The sequence below is a fragment of the Lathyrus oleraceus genome, chromosome 2 (assembly GCF_024323335.1).
Source record: "Lathyrus oleraceus cultivar Zhongwan6 chromosome 2, CAAS_Psat_ZW6_1.0, whole genome shotgun sequence".
Classification (NCBI taxonomy): Eukaryota; Viridiplantae; Streptophyta; class Magnoliopsida; order Fabales; family Fabaceae; genus Lathyrus; species Lathyrus oleraceus.
In genome coordinates this window covers 394,649,758-394,677,245 of record NC_066580.1, presented here as the reverse complement: position 1 = coordinate 394,677,245, position 27,488 = coordinate 394,649,758, and the positions used below count along the sequence as shown (strand labels likewise).

The 27,488-nt window shown below is 36.5% G+C and overlaps 1 protein-coding gene and 1 non-coding gene across 2 annotated transcripts; both read right to left on the bottom strand.

Annotated features, from left to right (window-relative positions):
* Nucleotides 1–1,022: 1,022 nt before the first annotated feature.
* Nucleotides 1,023–1,129, bottom strand: LOC127124189 (small nucleolar RNA R71). Its single transcript, XR_007803815.1, has one exon. It is a non-coding gene; the product is annotated as a small nucleolar RNA R71 (small nucleolar RNA).
* A 22,678-nt stretch (nucleotides 1,130–23,807) lies between these two features.
* Nucleotides 23,808–27,274, bottom strand: LOC127119700 (probable methyltransferase TCM_000336). Its single transcript, XM_051050001.1, has 4 exons — nucleotides 27,061–27,274; nucleotides 26,547–26,951; nucleotides 26,180–26,452; nucleotides 23,808–24,772 (listed from the first exon to the last, which is right to left on the bottom strand). Exons 1-4 carry the CDS (start codon nucleotides 27,133–27,135, stop codon nucleotides 24,443–24,445), a joined length of 1,083 nt encoding a protein of 360 aa, XP_050905958.1. The 5' UTR covers nucleotides 27,136–27,274; the 3' UTR covers nucleotides 23,808–24,442.
* Nucleotides 27,275–27,488: the final 214 nt, after the last annotated feature.

Below are 27,488 nucleotides of genomic sequence, written 5' to 3'. Positions count from 1 at the left end.
AACTTTCCGAATCAAAATCACTTTTCAACTAAGTTTACGAGTCTTATTTCTTAAAAATAGGTTTACTACTTTAGCGTTCTGCACACCTTTTCTAAGTGACAATAAAAGGTCTTAATTTAAGGGTAAACTCGGTTCTGAATACGCGAAAGCGATAGTTCCTGTTAAATAGATTCTTTTCAAGAGTAGAAAATATTGCCCCATAAGTAGTTCTATTTAGACAATCGAAGCATCGTTTAACTCACGTGAAATACATTCAAGCCTATCTTTATTTGCACTGCATTTATCATTTTCTTTATTTACTATTATTTTGAGACATCAATATCTCATTTGTACCGCCTTAGATAAACATCATAACAATAGTAATCGATAGATTGACGATTTGGTCTTTGTGGGATCGATAATCTTTTATATTACTCTGACGCGATTCGTGCACTTGCGAATATAGCGGTCAAGTTTTTGGCGCTGTTGTCGGGGACCAACTTCGTCAAATTCCGTACCCTGTTGTTACATCTTCTAGACTAAGGAATTATTAGCCGGTAAATGGAAGGACCCGTAGTACCGGAAATTTAGTAGATCCTTTAGCGGAACCCGAACGTTACACTCGTACACGCCTCTTACTCGTCCGAATTAAGAAAGCTATGACCGAGAATCGTGACCGGAGACCTCTTAAAGAATTTGCCCAACCCTCTGACGAGGAACCTAGTTCTAGTATAGTAAACCCCCTCATTCCTGCCAACAATTTCGAACTAAAACCATCTTTACTGCAATTAGTGCAACAGAACCAATTCGCGAGTCTCGCTACTGAGAACCCAAATCAACATTTAAAAGTCTTTGTCCAACTGGCCGACACCTTTAAATCCAACGGTGTTTCACCTGATGCAATTCGTTTAAGATTATTTCCTTTCTCCCTCAGGGATAGAGCACGTTCGTGGTTAGATTCACTTCCAACTGACTCAATAACTACCTGGGAAGACCTTAGGAGAGTATTCCTTGCTAGATATTTTCCCCCTAGTAAGACTGTTGTTCTTCGAAACCAAATAACTAGATTTACTCAAAACCAAGGAGAAACATTTTTTAAAGCTTGGGAGAGATACAAAGAGCTGTTAAGAGTCTGTCCACACCCTGGCCTAGAACAATGGCTGATCGTTCATACATTCTACAATGGACTCCATTATAACACAAAGATGAGCATCGCCGTTGCCGCTGGTGGTGCGTTGATGAACAAACCTTACCCTGAAGCTTGTGACCTAATTGAGGATATGGCCCAAAACCATTACCAATGGGGAACTGAACGAGAATCAATAGAGAAAAAGGATACTCAAGGTGGAATACATGAGATAAGTTCTATGGACATGATGCAAGCAAAAATGGATGCTTTAGCTCTTAAGGTCGGACATATTTCTACAAACTCTAACACCACAGTGGTAGTCCACACAGAGTGTGAACTTTGTGGATCTAAAGGACACGAATCGGTAGAATGTAACCTTTTGAACGACCTGAACACCGACCAAGTGAATTACGCCCAAGGTAAACCATTTTCAAACACTTACAACCCTGGATGGAAGAATCACCCAAATTTTTTCTATAAAAACCAGAACCCTATCCAAAACTATGCACCTCAAAGACCACAAGGTTTTCAAGCCTAAAAACCAAATCAACCTATACAAGTTGTGCCCCAGAAGCCTAACCTTGAGAAGATCATGGAGAACTTTATATCAAGGCAGACTCAGCAAAATAAAGAATTCCTAAACCGGAACATTCATGTAAACAAACTGATAATACAATTAGGGACTAAGGTTGATCAGATAATTACTCATAATAAGATGCTTGAAACCCATATCTCACAGGTAGCACAAAACCAAGCCCCACAAACTACACCTGGAGGACAATTCCCTGGACAACCTCAACTCAACCCTCGAGGGCAAGCTAACGCTATCGCATTACGAAGTGGGGCCGCTTACAAAGGGCCTTATAACCCAGCAATGAGCGAGTCCAAAGCTTCTAAAGAAAATATACCTACCAACCAAGGAGAGGAACCAGTGGAACCCGAAAAACAAATCGACCAAGAAGGAGAAGCCAAGGATAAAACTTACAAACCACCACCCCCGTACAAACCACCAATCCCATATCCACAAAGACATAAACAAACCAAAATCAATAACCAATACAAAAGTTTATAAAATTAATAGAGAATATTCATGTAGAGATTCCTTTCACCGAAGCCATCACCCAAATTCCATCTTACGCCAAATTTCTCAAAGACATCTTAACCAACAAGCGTAGGCTTGACGATCCCAAACCCTTGGAATGCAACTTTATTTCCGAGAATAAACATGCTAAGAAGGAGAAAGACCCTGGGAGTTTTTCTATACCTTGCATTCTAGGGAGTCATGTGATCTACAAAGCTTTCCTAGACTTAGGCGCTAGTGTGAGTTTAATGCCCTTAGCTGTGTGTAAAAGGTTAAACTTAGGAGAATTACAACCAACTAAGATGTCCCTCCAATTAGCCGATAGATCTGTTAAGTATCCTGTAGGCATATTAGAAGACATCCCCGTTAGGATCGGTCAACTTTATATCCCGACAGACTTTGTGGTCATGGATATCAAGAAGACGATGATATCCCTATCCTTTTAGGTAGACCATTTTTATTAACAGTCGGAGCTATAATAGATGTTAAAAGAGGAAAATTTACTTTCGAAGTAGGAGATGAAAAGATAGAGTTTATTCTTTCAAAGTTCCTGATGGCACCAATCATAGGAGACGCATGTTACGCGATTGATATCATAGATGAATGCATAAGGGAACTTGATTGAGAAGAACCTATGATCGAACCATTTTCAAACCCGAATGAAAAGGATGACGAGCTAAAGGAAACGGAACCTCACACTAACAAATGTTTGGCCCTTACTCCAGACCAAAAACCAGCTCAAGAACTTAAGGAATTTCCCAAGAACCTAAGATACGAGTTTTTGGATAAAGAAATGAACCGCACAATAATAGTTAGTGCCACCTTAAACCAAGACGAGACGAATCGACTCTTGAATGTTTTAAGAAGATACCCCTCTGCCTTAGAGTACAACATTTCTGATCTAAAAGGTATTAGCCCATCTGTGTGTATGCACAGGATTTCGCTGGAGGAGGATTCAAAACCTTCTAGAGAACATCAGAGACGAATCAACCCTGTAATGAGAGAGGTAGTGAAGAAGGAAGTCCTTAAACTACTAGAGGCTGGTATAATTTATCAAATCTCTGATAGTAAATGGGTATGTCCTGTACATGTGGTACCCAAGAAGGGAGGCATCACAGTCGTGCAGAACGAAAAGGGCGAGCATGTCGTTAAACGCATAGAAGGCGGATGGCGTATGTGCATAGATTATAGGTGAAATTCTGGTATCAGATATAAGATGTCGAAGGTAATGTTACGACACTAATATCTGTTAACACACAATGGACAAATAAAAACAGAATGGTAAAGCGAATAACACAAGCAATTGTTAACCCAGTTCGGTGCAACTCACCTACGTCTGGGGGCTACCAAGCCAGGAAGGAAATCCACTAAAATAGAATTAGTTCAAAGACTCTCCGTACACTTCAACAAGTTACAGTCTTTATCACCTAATCTCTACCCGTGCAATTTCTACCTAAGCACTCTTAGATATGAGAACCCACTCACTTCCCTTACAATCACACACCAGTGATTTTAAACAACTATCCCTTGAGAAAAGAAAATACTTTTCAATTACACACTCTTGATTTTACTTCACAGTTTCAATCAAGAAGACACACTCTTGATCTTGCTTCAAAGCTTTGATCAAGAAGACACACTCTTGATCTTGCTTCACAGCTTTGATCAAGAAGACACACACTCTTGCTTAACAGCTTTAGAGTGACAAATTACAACCACAAATCAGTCCAATTCAATCATCAATAGATGACTTGAATGACCTACAAGTCTTACGACTAAACAGACACAAACCCTAGCTCTCTCTCTATATTTCGCTCAGTCTTGGTTGTGTGTTCAAACAGGTTTTCTAAGTCCCTTTTTATAGAAGCTTTCAGCTGGGCTTGGACATCTTGAAAACCCTAAATCTATTTTCCAATCAAATCTTTTTATAACAGCTGTATAGATCTCCTTGGAAAATAAGTAAATTTGGTTGTAATCCATGATTGAATGCGCCAGCTAGCCATATCTTCAATCATCCAAAGATTGCCATTAATTGTGCAATCACAAAACACCAGACATTCATACTGAATGTTCTGTGTACAGGATGTCATGACATCGGGTCTGACATCCTGGAAAAATCCTGCATAATCCAATAATTCCTTTTATAACTTCCAGCAGATACAGTCATATCAGATGCCATGACATTGTGTATGTCATCTGAAACAATCCTGCATGAACATGTCTTTCATCTAAGCTCCAGCAGGTACATCCAATATCAGAAGCCTTGTCATTGTATGTGGCATTCTGAAACAATCTTGCATGCACATGTTCTTGAACTCCAACAGGTACATAGGATATCTCATGTTAAGACATCACACATGACATCTTGTGAACACTCTTTGTTTTACCAAAATTGCTGCCAACACTTAGAATCAACAAACTCCCCCTTTGGCAAATTTTGGCTAAAACATATATCTGTCCTTTTTGTTCACAAGGTAAACTATCAGTAGTTAAACAACATAACAGAAGTTTAATCAGTAGCAGAAGCAAAACAATTACTAGCTATGGCTACTAGTAATACATAGATGCACAAGGGTACTTCTCCTCCCCCTAAATCTGTGCAACAAACAGAATTACTAGTTATGGATGCAACTAGTAAGACACACAAATACACAATGCACAGGGGTACTCCTTCTCCCCCTAAATCTGTGCACACAACAATCATAACAGCTACTGAACACCAGTACCTGTACCAGCCAGAATGTCATACTGACATCTGCTTCAACATTAACACATGTGCACCATATCAGACATCCTGTTTGACATCTGTAAACAGAACAACATTCTGTTGTGGCACCTGTGCACTTCTAATAATAGTTGTCCTTCTGTCCAGTCACATACAACTTCCACATCAGCATTTCTCCCCCTTTTTAGTCAAAATTGAGCAAAGGTGACCAATGAGACAAAATAAATGTCTATTAGCCTATCATAGAATGTTAGATCAGATGTTATAACATTAAGCATGTTAAAACAAAATATTCAGGAAGTACACACCATCATTAAACACAGCTGTGATAGCTGGAATAATGAACAAATCCAAGGAACTCCTTAAGAGCCCTAAATATTACATAACAGGCATCAATACGGACTGCCACAAAATACATAATAAAAAAAACAATCAAGACAACAGCCTTCCAAACAGCAACCCAGCTTTCACCACACCTCTCAATCTTCAATTCAGCCAGGGACCATTAATCAGAAGAAGAAGAATCATCTTCACCTTCACTTGTATCTTCACCTGCACCTTCAGAGTTTTCTGAGCTTCCAGAACTTCCATTGGATTGGGATTTTGATCTTGTATTTGAGTCCTTCCCAGCCTTCTCTATTTCTTCCTTCTCCAGGCTACAGATCAGAACTTCTAATGCTTCTTTTCTAGCCTTGGCCACCCTTATACCATTTTCCAATTCCTTGCAGGTTTCTTTTAGTTGATCAACCAAGCTCCCTTGAGATGTAGACTCCCTTTTGGTAGATGTCATGACATCATTGACATGACTTCCCTCAAACAGCTTATATTGAATGGACATAGGGGATTTTCTCCTACTTGGAATGTCACTTGTACTCAGAATGCCTGGTTGTTGGCTCAGGATAATGCCACAAATAAGGGAGGGGAAGGCAATGGGTAACTTCACAGCATTTCTGGAAGCATGTCTAATGGTTTGATCAAATATGAACTTGCCAAAATCATAGTTAACCCTTGTTCCAATTGCATGAATGATTCTTCCAAGGTTAATGGAGATAGTAGAGACATGATTAGTAGGAATCCAATTAGCTGAGCCAATCTTGTGCAAGATGGCATATTTAACACTGAGCTTTCCAGCTGATAAGTGATTCCTACTAGGCCATTCCTTAACTTGGCCGGGTGTGATAACCCTACAGACCTCATTGTCTGTAGTCTCTAGGTCTACTCCTTCATCTGTTCCTCTTCCTAGGAACTTGTTGATGACACTTGGTGAGAATTTCACACATTTTCCCCTTACAAACACCTTGCAGAACTCCTTGCTGCTCTTTTCCTGAATATCCTCAAGAATATTAACAATAAACTCTTTTACCAACCCCTCATAGCATTCGGGTAGAGTTACCATAGTCTTCATAAGTCCAGCCTTTTTGATCAACTCAATTACCTCCTTTACCTCTACAGTTTCTTGTCCAAGCTCTCTTTCAATAGCTACTCTCCTCTGAATGACATATTTCCATTTTGCTGCACCATCTTCCAAATGAAAGGAGATATTGTCTAGGTGCACAGCATCAGCCTTGCCAGGAGACTTCTGAACAGCCTGCATTTTTGCAGGGGAGATGTCTGGGACATCGTCTTTGACATCTTCCTCAGAGTCAGAGCTATCTCTTTCTTTCCTTTTCCTAACCTCAACTTTGCTCCAAGCTTTTGAGGGTCCTATACCAGCCGTCTTTTTCACTCTTCCTGTTCTCATTCTTGCCACACTTTTCCCTTGCCTAGTTCTCAGTTTCTCAGCAACACTAGGTTTTACAAGATTAACCAAAGGATCATCCTCCTTTTCAGAGCTTTCTTCCTCTAGGTCAATAACATTCTCCTGAGACATATTTGTTGGTCTCTTGCTAGGTAGGGTTTTACCTAGAGAGCATAGCCCTTCAGCAGCACCTTCTTTTTCTGACTTAGATGAGTCCTCATCTTTATCAGCATGAGGTTCCTCCTCAGGAGAGGGTTCCCTTCTAGACAGAGGGGTAGAAACCCCTTTGACTTCATGCCCTTCTCTTAGAATCCTAGTGACTAGGTTCCTTATTGCACGATCAGCATAATGCATGTCTTTTGGGAGAGAGGAGTTACCAGAGGTATTACCTTGCTTATCTCCAGCTTTGGAAGAGGGACCTGGGATGTCGCCTGGTATCATGCAGAGTGGAGTGACGTCCATCACATCTTCATATACAAACTCCATTGAGGGAGCTTTTCCATGGTGGGAAGATGATGAATGTGAACTAGATGATGATGAATGTTGAGACATGTTGTAGGACTTTTGAGAAAAGTTTCTTTGCCCTAGCTGAGCTTTTCTGAGAAGATGAATGGAGAGGGAGATTGTTGCGTTTAGGTAGCGTGTGCTAAGGGAATAGCTACTATTTTCAATGCCAGGGAATGATTTATCATTAATGTGGCTCTTTCTTTTAAAGGGGCAAACACTATTTTTATTTTCTTTATTTTTCCACTTTAACTGCCATAATTTCACAAGAGTCCAAATCCCTAATTTCCCTCTCTCACATTCAATTTTACCCAAATTCCTTGCAAGCTTGTCTGCTAGTTCCAATCCAAGCTTTAGACTTCTGAACTTGTCTTCCACAAATTTTCTAATGGAGTAATAATAGCAAGAACAATACTTTGTCCATCTGTGCTGAATCTGATTTTTGGACCTAGTTTCAGCATTTAGGAAGTCATAATACAATGTTATGACATCATGTGTGACATTGTATGCAATCAGTAAAAGTTTCATCCAACCCAGTTGAGCCCAACTGCTATCATCTACTATACCTTTCACAGGTGTCATCCAAATCTTCTCCATATTGTCATTGGCCTTTTTGCATAGAGTCTCTTGTGGCTTAGTCCCAACAGTTCCATTCTCCCTGTGACTGGTCATATGTCCACCTGTTTGATCTAACTTCCTTTTTTTTTACTTTACTTTACTTTTTTATTTTATTTTTATCAAGCTTAATCAAAATAAAAAAGGCAGCATGTTATGGAATCCTATGTACACCCCCTTTGCAAAATAAGGAAAAAGTTGAAGCCTAAGAACAAGGAATAAGCCCGACCCAAAAACAACAATTCCGGAGCCATGGCGGGCGCCATGGGGTCGGTACCTTTTACGGGACAGAAGCCCTAAATCTCCCATTTTTTCCTCCTTCAACCTCTCAAAACCCATTTTTTCGTCCTTCCACCTCCATCAAAAGTCCACGGAAATTCCCAACTTCATCATTCTAACTCCAACCCATTATCATTTCCAAACTTCACTCATCAATTTCCTCCACCAAAAACCCACTATAATCCCATTTTCACTTCCTTACCATAAAAACCCATTTTTTTCTTCACTCACCATCAATGGCTGGAATGGAATTCAACAATATCATCCTTCGCGGAGGGAAACATGGAGAGCGTCAGAGAATTTTTTTACAGAAGTTGCAAACACGGGAAATTCTCGCCACCAGGTATGTAGATGAGGAATGTTTATATACTTTAGGGACATATCATAGTGTTTTTCATATTCTAGATAATTTAGGATTGCATGAGATTTTTTCTAATAAGGAACCCACCTATAATAGGCTGACTAGGGAATTTCTAAGTTCCCTAATTTACACTGTTCATCCTGGCACTGTTAGCACGGTTGGTATCGTATGTTTTAGAATGTTCAATGTCGAATATGAGGACACTACCGATGCCTTAGCAGGTTTGTTAGGAATTCCTTACGGAGAGAGTGCCATTTGTGAGACACCCTTAGATGTAGAATGGGCACTCGAAGCATTTAACTTTTGGAATAGATTATCGAATGTGGCTGCCACTTCTTTTGAAGGAATTTTAGCCTCCACTATTCATACCCCGGCCATCCTTATTTTTTGATATCTCTTGGCATGTACTATTTTTGGTCGGGAAACTTCTAATAAAGTAAATGCTCGCGAGTTGCTATTTTTACAGGGTTGCCTTACTAATCAAAGGATCAATCATGTTCCTTTTATGCTTGCACATATGTCCTCCATTTTGAAAAAAGGAGGAACCATTTCTTTTGGTGGATTAATTATTTCTATTGCTAGAGCACTAAATCTCAACGCTGAGTTAGCTACTTTAGAACTGCTCCCTCACCGCACCATTAACTTGAAATTCTTGAAGGATATGAAATTGTGCAAGGTGCGGCGAGCAGACGGTTATAACCTCATGATCCATGGTGTAGCTATACTGAGTGTTGTTTTACCTTGCTCTCAGCGTACAGATGTGTGACATGCAAGAAATTGGACATATGATCTCGATGCTCCACCTTTTATCGGTCCATTGCCACCTAATGTCCCTATGGACGATGGGCAAGGGACCGATGATGAGTATGACCAACGCGACCAGTCCCCTGCTCATGATATTCCTACACACATTACATCACCTGCACACACTGCACCTTCTTCTTCTGACCATTTTGCAGGTACCACTCCCAGTTTTTACATCACTGAAGAGATGTGGCGCGAGCACCTGGCTCGGGAAGAAAGGTGTGACTCCCTTCTAAATACCATAAACCAACGATTGACTGATAATATGAGTTTTATGGTAGCCTCCCAGTAGCGCAATGAGCAAGCACATCGGACTATCACGGAGTCCTTGCTTGCGATCACTAATGAGCAACATCGCTAGTGACAGGCTACTGAGCGGCACTTTGCACTTATCGAGGCCAACCAGGGGTCTCTCTTAGGTCGCTCTAGGCAACTGCAGGAAGGTCTTAGTACTCGTAGCAGGAGTCGTCGACCCAGGCATCCTGACCAGGGCGGTGACGGTGTCAGTGATCAGCCATAGTTCACTCTCTTTCAGGTTACTCCAACCCTATCTCATTTCAAAACATTGAGGACAATGTTCGGTTTAAGTGTGGGAGGAGATTTTCATCGCTTTCCTTTATTTTCAGTATGTTTTTTGTGTTTTAGTTGTTTGCTTTCCTTTCAATAAAATAACATGTGTTTGACGAGTCATTTGTGTGGTGTATCATTACTTCTCCCATTTCTTTAGCCTTACCAAAAAAAATTGTGAGCAAAGAAAATAGTGTATTTTGAATATTTAGGCTATAAGACAAGTTTATGACAGGATGTAAAAGATTTGGGAAAACTTTTTCTAAAAATCGATATCGTCTCGACACCGTAGGCTTCATGATTATAAGAGTCGATCCTGATACCCCATATGTTGTGGCCCTAATTTTTGTTCCAAATAAGTCCTTAAGTAGTTTATCCTTGCAGTCAGCTCCGGCTTAAGCATGCTCTACGTAGGGGACCGATGAAAACAAGTGAATGATCATAAAAATTTCTTCTTTGTTCTCTAGTTGTATGAAATTTCGGGCTAGGTGACTCTCACACGGTCATTTGACCTAGCAAAATAAAGAGGTTTGCGAAACATGCAGAAAAATAAAAAAAATATATAATAATATGCTCATTGTTGGTTGGTTCAAAGGTATCTGGTGCTGAACTTGGTAGGGTGGATTACGATCCAATCCCCCACAACTACAATTGGGTTGAATAAAGGGGTTACACCAACTTATCTACCAGAGCCCCATGCTTAAGATCATAATCACTAACCGGTCACCTTACTATGAGTATGTATGGATAACGGGCTTAATGTGATTGCACCTGAATGAAAAATACTTGAAGAAGATGAAAAGAAGGCCTAGGTATGGTGGGGTGATATGGATTGATTTGTATAGGAACGAAGCCTATGACCGCATTTGCAGAAAGTGTCACTACAATATCCTTAGTTCAATTCGTTAGTACCTATCGATACATTCCTTGAATAAACTTATAAGCCCTTTTAGCCTTGAATTATCTCTGGTTGATATTGTTTTTCTTACATGAGCTATAAAGAGTTTTGCTTGAGGACAAGCAAAGGTTTAAGTGTGGGAGAATTTGATCACACTGAAAAACACCGCGTATTTGACTCGGATTACACATGTTTATTAGGTCTTTATTATCATTTTTCTTGTGTTATGCTTTCTTTTTTGTTGTTTTCAGGTATTTAGCTCTTTCAGGACACATCAACCCTCAACCTGGAGGAAACTGCCACGATCCCATGAACTTCCCCATTTACTCACATGGCGGGCTCCGTGGAGGGGTGGCGGGCGCCACCTTTAAATTCCACGTTACCATTAAAGAGAAGTTGAAGGGCATCCTGGTCTTTGCATGCTGTTGAGTTCCTCTATAAATAGGTCGTTCTAGTTCACTTCCAAATCATCCAACTTAGTTTACAACACTAAGACTATATTATCATCTGTAAAAGCGGTAATCCGTCACATCGAGGGGTTATCGCACGTTAGTGTAATTGAGTTGGAGCACTTTGATTTTGTTGTCGTCTTTATTTTCAAAGTCAAAGGTTTATTTACTTCCTTGTACCAGATTTAAAGCCTCCGTTTGGAGCAGGTTCTAATTTAATCGCCTTTTTATTTTACTTGCCATGCCTTACTTTATTTAATTCCTTGTCATGCGTTACTTTATTTAATTTTCTGTCATTGTCTTTACTTTATTTAATTTCCTCGCCATTATCTTTATTGCTCGTTTTAATTGATTTACATGCTTTACTTGTTCTTCACGCCTTAAATTCTAAACTTCTTTTCATCATGTTCAACATCGTTGTATCTGTTTGTATTACCATGTCTGGCTAAATCTTTCAAAGGTTAGAATGTAAGGATCGCGGTTAAAGAGATGTTTCATATATTGCATCTGTAGAAATGCTTTAGGGGTTGTTTTTATTTTTAATTCGAGTTTTCTGAAACAAACTTAGTTAATTTTAACTACTCAAGGAGTGCGAAAGCACCCTGGCTTTGTTAACTAGGAATTTTTATCACTTTATGGAAAAACGATTTTTGAAACTGTTTTCGGACGCGTTGATAGATTTAAAATCAGGAAACTCCTTGGGTAAACTTTTCGAATAAAAATCACTTTTCAACTAAGTTTACGAGTCTTATTTCTTAAATAGGTTTACTACTTTAGCGTTCTGCGCACCTTTTATAAGTGACAATAAAAGGCCTTAATTTAAGGTTAAACTCGGTTCTGAATACACGAAAGCGACAATTCCTGTTAAATGGATTCTTTTCAAGAGTAGAAAATATTGCCCCATAAGTAGTTCTATTTAGACAATCGAAGCATCGTTTAACTGACGTGAAATACATTCAAGCCTATCTTTATCTGCACTGCATTTATCATTTTCTTTATTTACTGTTATTTTGTGACATCAATACCTCATTTGTACCGCCTTAGATAAACATCGTAACAATAGTAATCGATAGATTGACGATTTGGTCTCTGTGGAATCGATAATCTTTTATATTACTCTGACGCGATTCATGCACTTGCGAATATAGCGATCAATCATGGAGTTTCTAAGCTTGGATGTGGATATCTTTATTTGATGCCTTGCTCTTCATATTTCTATTTGTGTATTGATTTTAATTGATTCTAAAGTCCAAGGGAAATTTGGGTTTCTATATGACATTCTTGTCTATTGGATTGCAGCACATTGGTCAGATCTTTTCGCCTCTTAACTTTTAAATTTTGCTTAGGATTAGTCTCTTCATCTATTCCCCACTTCTTTAATTTCAAAATATCTCCCTCCATTTTTTTTTTAAATCTTCTTTGCTTGTGTTTGTTTTCCAAACTTTGACCATATTGCAAAAATTAGAAAGTTTGGCCTTATGCCATTTCCTTTTCAAACTTCTTTTCTTAAACAAACTTGTAAATAAACTTAACTATACTTGACTTCAAATTTCAAAATACAAAAAGAATTAACACTCATTCAAACCATTTTAGGCATTTTTTTCCTTTATTAAACTTAAAATTTTGTTAAAAGCAATGCACTCATTTTGAAATTGATACCACGAACTACGAGGTTTTGATCCCTCATTTTTATGTTGGTACGTAGGCATAAGTCCGAAGGTCTTGTCAAACACAAAAAATATAATTAATGAATTCTTTTCGCATCCCCCCGTTCTATTTATTGCAAACATCATTTGTACAAAAACAGATATGCACACAAGAAAGGGCTCCCTAGGAGTACCTATGACACTTTGGGTGCTAACACCTTCCCTCTATGTAACCAAGCCCCTTACCTGTAATCTTTGGCATTCTATTAGTTTTGATTTGAAAACTTCTTATCTTTTGGGTTTTGTTCGTACTTTCCCTTTTCCCTTGGAAACAATAAAAGCGCGATGGTGACTCTGGTTTTATTGACGTCTAGCTTATCCATAGCTTGATGGTCATGAACTTACCGCTACAGGTCCATCCTTTGATCTTTTTTATTTTTGTGTATGGTATGTTTTAGGAGTATGGTTCAATATACCAAATCTATAACATGCATTAACACCTAAATCTTTATTGCCCGACCTCAGATAGTTGTGACTTCTACATAAGTCTAATTACGATTGCTTAACATAGAGCCAAATTTGACCCTAAAGGAATAGCATTCTAGTAAGTGAGATTGTAAGTCTCCCATATTTCATGGTATTATGTAGAAAATTGGCCTTTTTTCCTTCCTTTGGAAGATGTCTTGGTTCAAGGATCCATGCTTGTGAATAGATGGTTGAGTGTTCTCCAAAGAATGACTTAATCAGTTGAAATGTAAAACATCACTAACATCTAATCAACTAACATTTGACTAACTTATATTAATATTGCTTTACTTTCATGTCATCTACTTTACACAATTTAATTTCAAGTCATTTGGATCCACTTGAGTTTATATGCTCCATGGTCTTGATCCAACTGTTATTTTAATCTCATGCCTAATAGCTTATTCTGAGTTGATCAAGGAGTATGTCATTTGATACATGAGAAGACAGAGAAGACTTCTAGCTATGGAATTTACTTGTTTGGATGTGGCCATCTTTATTTGATGCCTTGATCTTCATGATGTCTGATATTGCTAATTGCTTGTTGATAATTGCTTGATTCAAAGTCCAAAGGGAACATGAGTTTTCTATATGACATTCTTGTCTGTTGGATTGCATCTCATTGGTCAGATCTTTTTAACTCTTAACTTTTAATTTTATGCTTAGGATTAGTCTCTTCATCTCCTCCCACTTCTTCAATTTCAAAATCTTTCCCCCTTTTCAAAAACTTTCTTTGGCTTGTGATTTCAAAATTTAGACTTTATTTCAAAATAGAAACTTTGGCCTTATGCCATTGAATATTTTTTAAACTCTTTTCTTAAATCAAACTTGTAAATGAACTTAACAATATTGACTTAAAATTTCAAAAGACAAAAAGAACTAACACTCATTCAAACTTTTGGGCCCTTTGTGCCTCTTTTAAACTCAAATTTTGATTAAAAGCAATCCACTCATTTTGAAATTGATATCACGAACTACGAGGTTTTGATCCCTCATTCTTATGTTGGTACGTAGGCACAAGTATGAAGGTCTTGTCAAACACAAAAATATAATTAATGAATTCTTTTCTCATCCCCACAGTCTATTTGTTTCAAACATCTTTTATACCAAAACACATACATATATAAAAAAGGGCTCCGTAGGAGTACCTAGGACACTTTGGGTGCTAACACCTTCCCTCTGTGTAACCAACCCCCTTACCTATAATCTCTGGCATTTTATTAGTTTTTATTTGAAAGCTTCTTATGTTTGGGTTTTGTTCGTACTTTTCCCTTTTCCTTTGGAAACAATAAAAGCGCGGTGGCGACTCTGATTTTATTAACGTTAAGTTTATCCATAGCTTAATGGTCACGAATTTACCGCTACATCGTGGAATGATTTTTATGGCCCCAAACTAATTTTTCCTATTCCAAAATATTTCTAAGTCCGTAATATTTTTCTCTAACGCTTCTTATTACTATCAAAATTAGAAAAACTTAAAAGAAAGCAAATAAACTCGATTGTGAATGACTAAAATTTAAAACATGCAAAGATATTTTATTTTCAAACATGATGGTTTGCCTCCCATTAAGCTCTTCTTTACCGTCATTAGCTTGACTAAAATATCCTAAGGTTTTCCAGGCACAAGAGATACCCTCACATCGATTGATTTACCTCGGATCAATTTTCCGTCCATTTTTGTTACCTCAATCTTGTAACATTCGTCCTTGTCTTCAATATGATGTGTCCATTAAAACAAGTTGAAAATTACCTTCTCATTATTAAACCTCAAGCTTAGTCCACCTGACTCCACATGGATTAATACTTTACCAATTGTTGAGAAAGGTCTTCCCAGTATTACTGAAGCATCAAAATCTTCATTTACGAGTATCACAAAATCAGATGGGACTATCAATCCATCCACTTTAATTAGAACATCTTCAATGACCCATAAGGATGCGTAATTAAGAGATCTGCCAACGTAAGATTCATATTTGTTGGTTTTGAATCTCCCAAGTTCAACTTCTTTACTAATGTAAGAGGAATTAAGTTAATGATAGACCATAAATCACAAAGAGCATATGGAATCTTAACTTCGCATATGGTATAATGTATGATGAGCCTTCTTGGATCTTCTAGGTTAGGTGGAAGTTTTCTTTGGATTATAGCACTACACTTTACCGTCAAAGCTACATCCTCACCCAAATTTGATTTCTTCTTTCTTGACAAAAACGCTTTCATGAATTTAGTATATTTAAGCATAAGTTCTAAAATTTCATGAAACAGAATACTTACTTGGATTTGGCAAACATCTATTTGAATGTTTTTTAAAAGCCTTTCATCTTCTTTCTTCTTTGGTTTCTTCTTGATGATTGGGTAAGGGGTCTTGACATAATAAGGTAGTTCGAGACTTTGATCATTGAGGATTTGTTTCTTTGTTCTTCTCAAGGGTGAGTTTCTATCTATCAGCTTATCAATTGTATACCCTCTCACATAATATTCACCTTTTTTTCACTGGCCTTTATTTTCTTTTCAAATTCTCCCTCATCTTCCATATCCCAGACTTCATCTACTTCTTTAATATCATTCTGACTCACTTATTTTCTCACAAGACTATGACATCGATTCAAATATGGTCCTTCACTTCCCAACTTTATTTCCTTACAAATCTCATTCTATGGATTGTCAATAATGTTACCTACATATCTTTCACTAGAACTTGGTATTGTTGCTACATGTTGATATAATTATCCTATCTATATTTCTAAAAATTTATTAATGTATCATGGTTTTTGCTCATGGTTTCATCTTTCTTGTTTACGTATTAAAAACCATTTTGAGTCATATGGATAAATTTATTTAGAGTTTTTTCAAGTGGTGATGGCTTCCTGTGGAATGGAACTTGTTGTGCACTCTAAGTGCCTTGAATAGAATAAGAGGTTTGATTATTGCTCAATTTGAAGTTGGGGCGATCTTTCAAACTTGGACTGTAAATGTTGGAGTAAAGGTTATTCTTTTGGAAAGTGGAAAATTGAACTTCTTCATTGCACCCTTCTGGAACACACATCCCATTCGCATGTCCTTCTCCGGAGAAATCACATTTCAAAAGTTATACCTTACTTACATTGGCCTAATTAAGGTTGCTTTCGACCAACTTTTGGTTGAGGTGTTCAATTTGAGCTAGTAAGGCAGTATGGGTATCCAATGTAAGCACACCCTTAGACATACCGATACTTTCAACTTTGACCCATTTTTCACTCTTTGAGGGTATTAGTTCAAGCACATCTTCTCAGCTAGATATTTTACATGTGCTTCACCCAAGAGTCGAATTGTACCTCCATCTGAGGCATCCAAAAGCATTCATGTTTTACTTATGAGACCTCTTATGAAATTTTGCATTTGTTCTGTGTTGCTCATGTTGTGATTAGAACACCTTCGTAATAATAGTTTAGACCTCCCCCATGAGTCATGCAAGGATTATGTCTCTTGTTGCTCAAAGTTTGTGATCTCGACCCTTCTCTCAAAAAATTAGGTAGTGGTAAAAAACCTTTCTAGAAATTTGTCTTCTAGATATTTCCAAGTTCCAATAGTTCCGCTGAGAAGACATAGTAACCAATATTTTTCTCTCCCAAAAAACAAAAAACTTAATAACCTTAGCTTCACCTGATCATCAGTCACACCAGTTTGTCTGCACATTGAAGTTGTTTCATACAAGCAAGCTAAATAATCCCAAGGATCTCAGATCGTGTTTCCATCGAACAAATTGTCCCTTAAACTTGAAAGCACATAATTTTTTATGTCAAAAGCAGTATAGTTAGTAGGTACGAAACCCATAGAAATTTTCCCAACATTATTTCGTTTACAATTGTATCCCATGTTTGGTTGTTGTTGCTCCGCCATGGTTGCTTCTTCTCGTTCGCTTTCTTTATCAAATGAAACAGGTATACTTTCCTCTACTAAAGCTTCTCATGTAATGCCTCAAATTTCTTTCAGGATTACCGACTGACCCCACAAACCAACACGGGTCTTTTGAACATGTTTTATCCTCACTCACACGTTTTCCGAGAAACTTCCCAAAAGGTCACCCATCCAAATACTACTCCAAGTCAAGCACGCTTAACTGTGGAGTCCTTATCTGCTGGGATACCTAAAAGAAGATGCATCTTGTTGGTATAGGTAGTACCAATTAATCCTTATAAGCCTTCCTTCAACCATGCAGTCCCATACCTGGATAACCTCAGGATCCCTCTCATTCTGATGAGAATTCGGTTTTTCCCTAGAAGCTGCTAGGAGTGTCTCATTGTCATGCCTCATGCACCGACAACCACTCTCTCTCCCTCGGGTGTAACATGTAACCACTCTTTGGCCTCTCTGGCCTCGGGTGTTACATGCCCACCAGCTTCCGCTTGGTTCGTCCCCGAACCACATTATACTAGGAGAGGTTTGGCTCTGATACCATTTGTAACACCTCAAATTTCTTTCAGGATTACCGACTGACCCTACAAACCAACACGAGTCTTTTCAACATGTTTTATCCTCACTCACACGTTTTCCGAGAAACTTCCTAGAAGGTCACCCATCCAAATACTACTCCAAGTCAAGAACGCTTAATTATGGAGTTCTTATCTGCTGGGATACCGAAAATAAGATGCATCTTCTTTTCGGTAGCCTAATAGATAAGAACTCCATAGTTAAGCGTGCTTGACTTGGAGTAGTATTTGGATGGGTGACCGCTTGGGAAGTTTCCCGGGAAGCGTGTGAGTGAGGACAAAACATGCTGAAAAGACCCGTGTTGGTTTGTGGGATCAGTCCATAATCCTGAAATAGTTTGGGGTGTTACATCTCACGCTAAAAGTGTTGCTCATGCTGCTTTCTGGTTTATTCGTGCGATATTTTTTATTTTTGAATCAAATCGTACTAGCTTTGATCCTGAACCTTGCATAAACAAACAGAGATACCATTTGTAGTACTGCACCAAACAAAAAAAAACTTAAAGTAAATAAATAAAATAAACTAAAATGTCACACATAATTTTCCTTGTTGAAATTTCAACAATCCTCGACAACAGCGCCAAAAAACTTGAAGACAAATCGGTAAGTGTATCGATTGTGTCGAAGTAATAATTAAAATATCGTATCCACGAGGGTTGAAATTTAACAAGGTGTACATTTGTATGAATTAAAATTAATAAGGGGGTTTCGAGTTTGAACGCGAAATGTAAATAGAAAGGTTATCAGAATGTGAAAGGTGATTAGATTTCGTCTTAAATCCCCTGTATGACATTGTTGATGTTAGCGTCTATCTACCCTTATGATTATCAATTCAATTACAATGACAATTTAACTAGGATGTTATACCAAATCTCTTAGTGTGTAACTCAATATTTTAAGCTATAATTCCCTAATCTCTTAGGATAATTCGATAGTTAAAATATGAAATGTTTGTTCGTTAAACCCTAATTCACAACCTTACAATTTCCCATCTCTAGCTTAATTATTAGGTTGAACAATTAATTTATATATGATTCATACAGTTATGGTTAGTAATCAACATGAATTTGAATCGATATATAGACATTTGTAAAAACATATAAAGCATTAATCATAAATATTAACTAAATAGAAAATTGAATTAATCAAAAGAGTAAGCAGTACAAAGACCTAACATATGGCCCCAAGAGATCCATACAGATTCATCTCAATAAAACCTAACCTAAGAAAATTAGCTACTCATAACTATATAGTTCGTAATAATAGAGATAAGATAAATATACATGGATTTATGGTTAGAATCCGGGGTCCGTTCGTGAAAACCTTCTCTCTAGAGCTCCACAATATCTCTCAGTCGTCAGAATTAGGTCGCTATAAGAAGATCCTCAAAAAGTGTGCAAAAATCCCTTTATAAAGTTGCAAAACGTGTCAGGCCCCACGTGGCATCGTGCCACGATGAGATGTGAATCGTGCCACAAAAGGGCACAATAATTGCATTACTGAATTGCCTCAAATTTTTTATTCTTCACACAATTTATTCATATTTTCCTCTTTCTTCCATTTTTTCAAAAACATGGTAAACCATAATCAAACTTAACCAAAATGAGATTAAACTTAATTAAATAATGAACAAAATGATGTAAAACTTACATGTTGACAGAGTGTCATCACTCATCAGGTACATACCATGTACAATCAAAGGTATACATATTTCTTTGCACAACTTCATTTAATATTCATTGAGGCTTCATTTAAAGCTATAAAGCATCCTGCAAAAAAAACTAGGTTTTCACCTTTACTACCTAAATTGTTTTGGATCCTGGTGCATTAGTAGTTCTAAGAGGTCTAGAGTTACTACCTTTAAATCTACTTAATTTATCATAAGAAAAAGCCTCAATATGTCTAAACTTTTCACAATAAGAGCATTAATAAACATGGTGATTTAATTTCTTCTTAATAAATCCTTTTCTATGTGATATACTAGATTTTAAACCTAGTCTAGTTTTTTTCATGGAAGACCTTTGATTTGATAGAATCAAAACTAGGTTTTCTTTCCTCTTAGTAAATTTACTTAGGATTTCATGTAGATATTTCACTCCCTTTTTCTTCGAGACACAAGTCTTTCATTTACTATCTTGGTTTCTAATACTAGTCATTTCATATCTTAGTGTTTCATTTCTATTTTCTAGAAACTCAATGAGGTCTTTAAGATCTATGTTATGCTTTTAAATCTTATCATGTTCCTTGGTTAACCTAACGTTTAATTTAAATAATTTCTTGTATGATAACATTGTTACCCCATAATCATCTTCTTTATGAGAAGCTCAAAAGCAAACTTGTTCATCTTCTTTGTTGGAAGAAGATTCTTCTAAGGTTCTACCAGAGGTTTATTCTTAAAGATTTCTCCTTAATGTTAAGTTTCTAGATATATTAATTATAGTCTTCCATTTGTGAGAGTCTCAAATACGAGTGACACACATCCCTCTCCTTGTAAGGCGTCTCCCGGGAATGACCTTTATGGAGTACATCATTTCGCCTTTAGAACATATGATGTGTATAATATTTTTATCTCCCCATTAGTCATACAATAATGGCTCACACCATGACTCCCTAGAAAATAGGTGGTCACTAGTCTCCCCCGGTCAAGGGGGAGTGCTTACCACTTCTTAGGATTTCCTAAGCCTTAGGTCAAAGAGCCTATATAAATATCTGACCCTCTAATGGCAGTAGAGAATATAACCTAATGAGCATTAATTATATCACATATCCTCTCACGTCACATGATTTGGCATCTCATACCACAATAAACTCCATAACACCACCATACATAGCCTCTCGCCGCCTCGAGCAAGCCTTACATATTATAAACCTATTAAGGCCTTTGAGTATCCCCTGCCGTGTAGGGATACCACCCACATCGGTACTTATTAACCAATTTCGAACTTTCTTTTATCTTGCATGGTCCAAACAAAATCAGGTTTATCTACTACTTCATCATTAACATGCTGAGTAGGGACAAATGGACAACTGATTATTGTTTCCCATAATTCAATATAAAAACTTTGAATGAAAACTTTAAATTTATCTTTCCACAATTCAAACCTATCACCATTAAATAAATGAGGTGTGCTTAAGAAAGCCCTACTATTAAAAGAAGTATTGAGGGTCATCTTTGTCCTTAGACGATTAGTCTTTAAACATGAGTTAGGCTCTGATACGACTTGTTGGACATTTGACTCCATACACAAGATGAAGGTGAATTGTGCAGGTTGAAAAACATTGATTTAAAACGAAATCATTTGATAAATCAGAGTTTCAAAACATTTTATAAGAGTGTTTAAATAAGTAAGTAGCAGAAATTCAAATTAAGAAAATTAATAAAAGTAAAAGAAGTAATGGAAGATAAATGCCACCAGAGAGTTATATAGGTTCAATCAAGAAGACTTAATCATGTACCTAAGAATTAATCTTGAGAGTATCCACTGATCTTGAGAGCTTTTAGAAGGTTATATCCATGAACCCTCTTATACAAGGAAATGAAATTTTTTAAAAACAACTTTTAACCAAACAACGAACATGAATTGAAGCAGTTAGTCTCCAATCCAAATAGCAAATAGGGCTTAGAATGGTTAGTATCCAAACAAAACCTAGTATTTGCACAGACTGATCTCGAGCAAAAGACAAAGTTTTAAGTTCGTTATCCATCGAACCAAACTGGGGTTTCACACAGACTGACCACGAACCGAACCAAAATTTTACTAGGTTGATCTCGAACCTTATGTGCTTTAACACTGGATGAACTCGAAAACAAATTAAGATTTTAAACCAGACTAGTCTCAAACCAATAAAGCTTTTAAGTAGGCTAAGCTCAAGAATCGTTATGGAGATTTTCACTGTCTGATCTTCACGACTCAAAAGAGATTCTTTAATGTAGAAACTCACGAACCGGACTAGGACTTCCTACGACAATCCCCCAGTACAAACAAGAGCTTTTAAATGCTTTAGCTAATAACCAAAATAAAAACTTCCTATGAAAGAATTATTTACTCAAGAGAAAATTCACCTTTGGTAAACTTACAATTTTTCCCTTACCCTGAACAATATTCCACAATAAACTTGAAAAAACTCTCAAAACACTATGGCTAAAGTATGGAAGAAAAATAAGAACGATTTAGAGAGGTGATGAGACAAATGAAAAGTGAGGTTTTTCATGTTTTTTGGATTTGAAAAAGTAATAGAGAAGCTCTCTATTTATAGGCCTATGTATGGTATAAATTTGGAAATAATCCATGGGTCAAATGAATGCTCTAATCGATTAGGTAATGCAAATAGTCAATTGTTGTGGTCCAAATTGGAAGGTTTAGATATAGAGCTATTACAAATCATTAAGAGACTTCCACAATCGATTATAGACTCAATCAGGCATCATTTAATCGATTAGGAAAGTATCTAATCGATTAGACAATTACAAAAAGTCTCTTAATCAATTAAGTACTCCTTTAATCACCTCACTAGGCCTCAATTTTTTTGGTGATTTAATTTTAAAATGAGAGACTTTTCAACTGTGTGCGTGTGTGTGTGTGTATGCATGTGTGTGTGTGTGTGCGTGTGCATGTGGATGTGCATGTGCATGTGTATATGCATGTGTGTGTGCATGTGTGTGTGTGTGTATGTCTGTGTGTGTGGGTTAGCGGTAATGTTTCTAGAAATGCCCATCGTGTCTTTACAATATAGTGATCACTTAGACGAGCACAATCAAATAAGCTTTCACAGTTCCTCTATTTCACACTCTGAAGCTTCAAGTGTTGGCATCGTTATCTTTGACTTTAGAATCACATAGAACCTTGAGTCTTCTTGATGAGGCTTGATATGTCTTCAAGTTGACTACCATCATCTGAGAGGTTAAACCACCAGTGTTCGTTGAAACCTAAACCTTCACTTGAGATTCGTTGGACTATATTATTGACTTTTGAACACATGCCTTTAGTAGATTCAAGAGGATAGTTTGATCAACCATCTTGTACATCTTTGATTACTTGATCTATCTTCAGCAGTTGCAACAATTTCTTGAGTTCAAGTGTTGTCATGATCAAAACTAAGCAGCTACTAGCTGACTTGCCTCCTAGCTATCCATTAGCTTTACCATCTTGGATCACTTTTCGACTATAGTCGCGATTACATATGTCCACAATGGTGACAGAGAAAACGTGCACATCGCCGCCATTGACGAACCCGACCCAAGGTGAGAATGAGGGCTTAGAACACACCAATCACACTAAATCTTGGATTTTCTCTTCTTGCAATCTTGACAAACCCGCAGTCTGAATCAAATTTATGGGTCATTGTGCAAGCACCTCGCAATAGATATTTGATTTCAATTCGAACATACAATAACTCAATAGATTCGGTGGTGTTAACCCCACAATTCGATTTCCAAGTGTTTCAATCTCATTGAGATAATTAGCAACATAAGTTGATTATTGAAGCTTGAACACTTTACCCCTAGGATCGTTGTATGTCGTCAATGCAATTTTGAGTTAAAGAGCTTGCAAGAATTGGTTTCATGAGACTGTATGTTTGTTCTGGTACATCCACTAGTACCATGTTATTGTCGCATTGTCCAAATAGAAGGAGGACATCGTGAATCTCTCCTCCTTCGGTGTATTGTTATAGGTATAGAACACATGGTGATCTTGAAGATCCATCAACGGGGGTCTGTTCTTCAGAATCTAGGAACATCGAGCTTCAATATGTGACAATGATGTGGATCTGGCTCATGCGTGTTGCGTGAATTTCTAACTTCCAGTGAACGCAACTCCAGAGATTCAACATGGTTAGTGATCGCATCCATCTTTGAGTTGAAGGTCTTCTAGAATTGAGCAAACACCGGAGTTAAGTCATCCAGTTTGTCATTGTTGTTACGTGTGCCACCCGCCATTTGAATATTTCGGGAGAAGCTTCTCTCAATGAGAGCACCAATCAAATGATGAGTTTTGTGATCTATGAATTATAAGGTTAAAGTAACCTCATAGAAGTTAAGATACAAGAATGATAATTTCATTGATAATCCTCGAATGGTGTATACAATAGAATTTATAATGGATTCATACACTACTAATCACAACTGAATTATTCTCATCTACCTCCAATAACTAACAGAATCCGGCTTTTCTCTTGCAACTCCCACATTTCCAGGATCACCTCACTAGCCTCCAAATGGATGAAGTAGTCTTCAAGCTTCTTTGGAGCCTTGATCACTCCCTTAGCTCTTGTCACCTCAGTTTCAACTATCCACGCCCCTTCTTTTACTATGGGGCCTTTATGATTTTGTTTTTGCATGGGCTTAATTATACAGGGACAAATATAAACATCCCCATCCTCCTCCAACAACTTTAAATATCGGTGTAGCATAGTTTTACCACTAAAGTTGAGACGATTTTTGATGGGTTTGAGCAATTTCAAAACTTGTAGTTATGTCTAATATATATTACTACTTTAAAGTGAAAAGATACAAATTTCTAAGTCCTTCCTAACTCCACTGCAAGTGTGCATACAAGAAGGAAAGACACTTATACATATTTGACTAATTAGAGGAAGAAATATACACTTAGTGCATAAAATTTAAAATCATCCCATCAATTCCAACAAAAATATACCATAATGTTTTTTACACCATTCATACTTTTCGAAGAACAAGAACAAAAGTGATTGGTTTAATATCCTCCTTTGCAAACTCTTCATCCACCAATGTTGCAAAAATCTCAAACAAATTGTCCAAAATCCTTTCTCCAAAGTGATTAGAGATAATTGATTCTTGGACAGCTCTAACTGCTTTTGCAAACTCTGTACCATGACTCTCCCTCCCTTGCTCCTTGTCTATCTCAAACATTTCCAACTTCTCCATTTCCAATGACCCTTCTTTCCTTATTTCATCTTCTAATTCTTCTCTTGATGGTGCATAGAAATGCACATCATATGAATCAAGTTCCTCCTCTTCTATTTCCCCCTTTAACACATAAAGCCAAATCAGTAATATTTAAGTTTGAAAAAATAATAATAATGTGTTTTCCTCTAAAATAAATATCATTTCTAATCATCAATATAATATTAATTATTTGTTAATTATATTCTCTAGTTAATACAACGTGCAACATCCACAAGTAACTAGTAAAATGCAATTTGTATGGTAGTGTTGTTATCCATAGTGGAGGAATGGTGCACCCTACAATTCTCCTTTTAAAATAAACTCGAGAGCCTATGTTGAAAAGCTACAACTTAATGATTAATGTTCATGAATCAAAATCCTAGCAAAATAGCCTGTTTCATTTCAAACTACTAACTTTGAATCGGTAGGATGTTACTTTCATCTAGGGTGATAGAAATTGCAATCAATTCTTGACCCCAAAAAATTTGCAATCAGTTAATGATTGAAGGAAAGTGACAAAACTCTAAGTCGTCCAAGTTGGGCTTAGAGGGACCAGAGACCATTGAATGTTACTACTAGATTTACTCAAAATCTTAATGATAGACACTAATTTTGCATCAACATTCCTTTAAAAAATTTCTAGTACACAAAATCCTAAATATTATATAATTTAAATTTTGGAATGACGGTAACAATATCATTTTCTTTTCAATTTAGTTAAGATTTGTGGATATTATATATAATTATTTATTAAATAGTTTAAATTTTCAATATTTTTAAACATATTTTAATCAATTATTAACTTTATTTTAATTAGTCTACAAATTTTAATACAATTGACAAATATTATTCTCCCCATCTCATAATGAATCATTCCGTTGATCATTTCACATAAATTAAAAAAGTGTAATAATAAAAAAAAAATGATATTTTTATTAAAGTATCCATTAGTTGAGGGTGATAAAAGTAGTAGTGATTAAAAGATAGAATTGGAAAATTATAAATTGAAATAAATGTTATATTTTGAGACATTATTTTATTATAAATGAATCACCTATTATGAGACAGAAGAATATTAATTATATCGTAGTCATCAATTTTCAAATCGTTGTATTTATAGCTTTTGTGTGTGTTTTTATTCATTATTAAAAAAGTGTAATAATGTAAGAAAGAAAATAATATTTTTATTAAAGTATCCATTATCTGAGAGTAATAAAAGTAGTAGTGATTAAAAGATAGAATTGAAAAATTATAAATTGAAATAAATGTTATATTTTGAGACATTATTTTATTATAAATGAATCACCTATTATGAAACAGAAGAGTATTAATTATATCGTAGTCATCAAATTTCGAATCATTGTATTTGTAGCTTTTGTGTGTGTTTTTATTAATTATTAAAACAATCACCTTAAAAAAACTTTATCATAATTAAGAATTTTTCAAAAATAGAATTATAATTGTGATATATGAGATGAAACAATGTACCTGTGAGACTAGAATAGTAAATGCACGAGTAAGAATCTCCCAGAGGAATGAATTGCCTCTGTCAACATGTTGAGGTCCCTTTCTTCCTAAAAACGTCAACACCATTTTTCCACCGACAACTAATTCTTCAGACCTTGATTCAAGGAACAACGAAAAATCTTCCTGAAACTGCTGATAATACGCTTCAGAAACCAGTTGAGGACTTTTATCGCAAATGTAAACACAACCTTTGTTCAAAGACTTTTTCTCCTCATCATAGATTCCCGGAGGAACCTAAATAACATTAACAAGAAAGCATGAAACACAGTTGTGAAAAATCGGTGGCATAAACTATCGAAACGAGACTTGAATGAATGTTATTTATTACCCTTGAGAGCCAGTGTAAGCAATGGGAAGAATGAACAAAGTGCAAGTAACAATTAGGGAACAATCTTCCATAAAATGAACCAGGGTAACCTCCCATGAAAATGGACGGAAACTCGTTTTTCCTATCTTGATTAAGCAACTTTTGAAACTCAGGCAAAGCTTTGAAGATTGAATTGAAATCGTTAGTTGGAAGATCGTTAAAGTAGACTCGGAATTCAGTAGAGTGGTGCCTGATTTTGTGACTTGTTGATTGAATTGTTTGGAAGATGTCTTTGATGATTGAGAGAGTGTTTGGTCCAGAAGAACAACCCAAATCAGCAATGCCTATACTCTTTGGAGTTGTTTCAATGTAAAGATCCTCAACTGCTTCTATCAGAATGTGTTTCACCTTATCTGATACTTTTTTCTGTCAAAAATATACAATAATAACTACCCTGACGCTATTGTAAAAGTACTAATTAAGATAATGAATTTGTCATGAAAATTTAAGATTGATAGAAATTAAAGTAATGAACCTGAAGTGAGGAGTTTTTGGCATAGCTTGTTTTGCCAATTCCTCCAGTCATGTGGAACACTTTCTCTACATCCATTTTTTCTTACTTAGAGTTTGAGTTTCTGATTCTAGCTTGTTGAAGAAGTTGTGGTCGTATATAAAAGCGATTTTTGATGACGTGGCCATCTTTTTTTCTTCTTCCTTTTTTGACATTCAAATTTTAGAAAATAAAATAATAACTAATCATGGTGGTGAAGAATTAATCTAACTTGAAGAGTGACATTTCATGAGCGATAATGAATGTTAGGTTGAATGTTGTTGATGATGCTTTAAAAGAAACGGTTATGTGTTGTGTTCAAGAATGATGGGTTTTGACTACACTCAATCACTACTGATTTGAATATTCATTATATTACATTAGTTATAATTTCAATGTATTTAAGTAAAAAA

Bases quoted from the DNA above. Each gene is read 5' to 3' on its own strand.
- LOC127119700 (XM_051050001.1), bottom strand. From the start codon at position 27,135: ATGGATGTAGAGAAAGTGTTCCACATGACTGGAGGAATTGGCAAAACA. The intron at 26,952-27,060 runs GTTCATTACTTT...TATTTTTGACAG, and splicing joins CCAAAAACTCCTCACTTCAG to AAAAAAGTATCAGATAAGGT. The intron at 24,773-26,179 runs GTACATTGTTTC...TATGTGTTAAAG, and splicing joins TTACTATTCTAGTCTCACAG to GGGGAAATAGAAGAGGAGGA.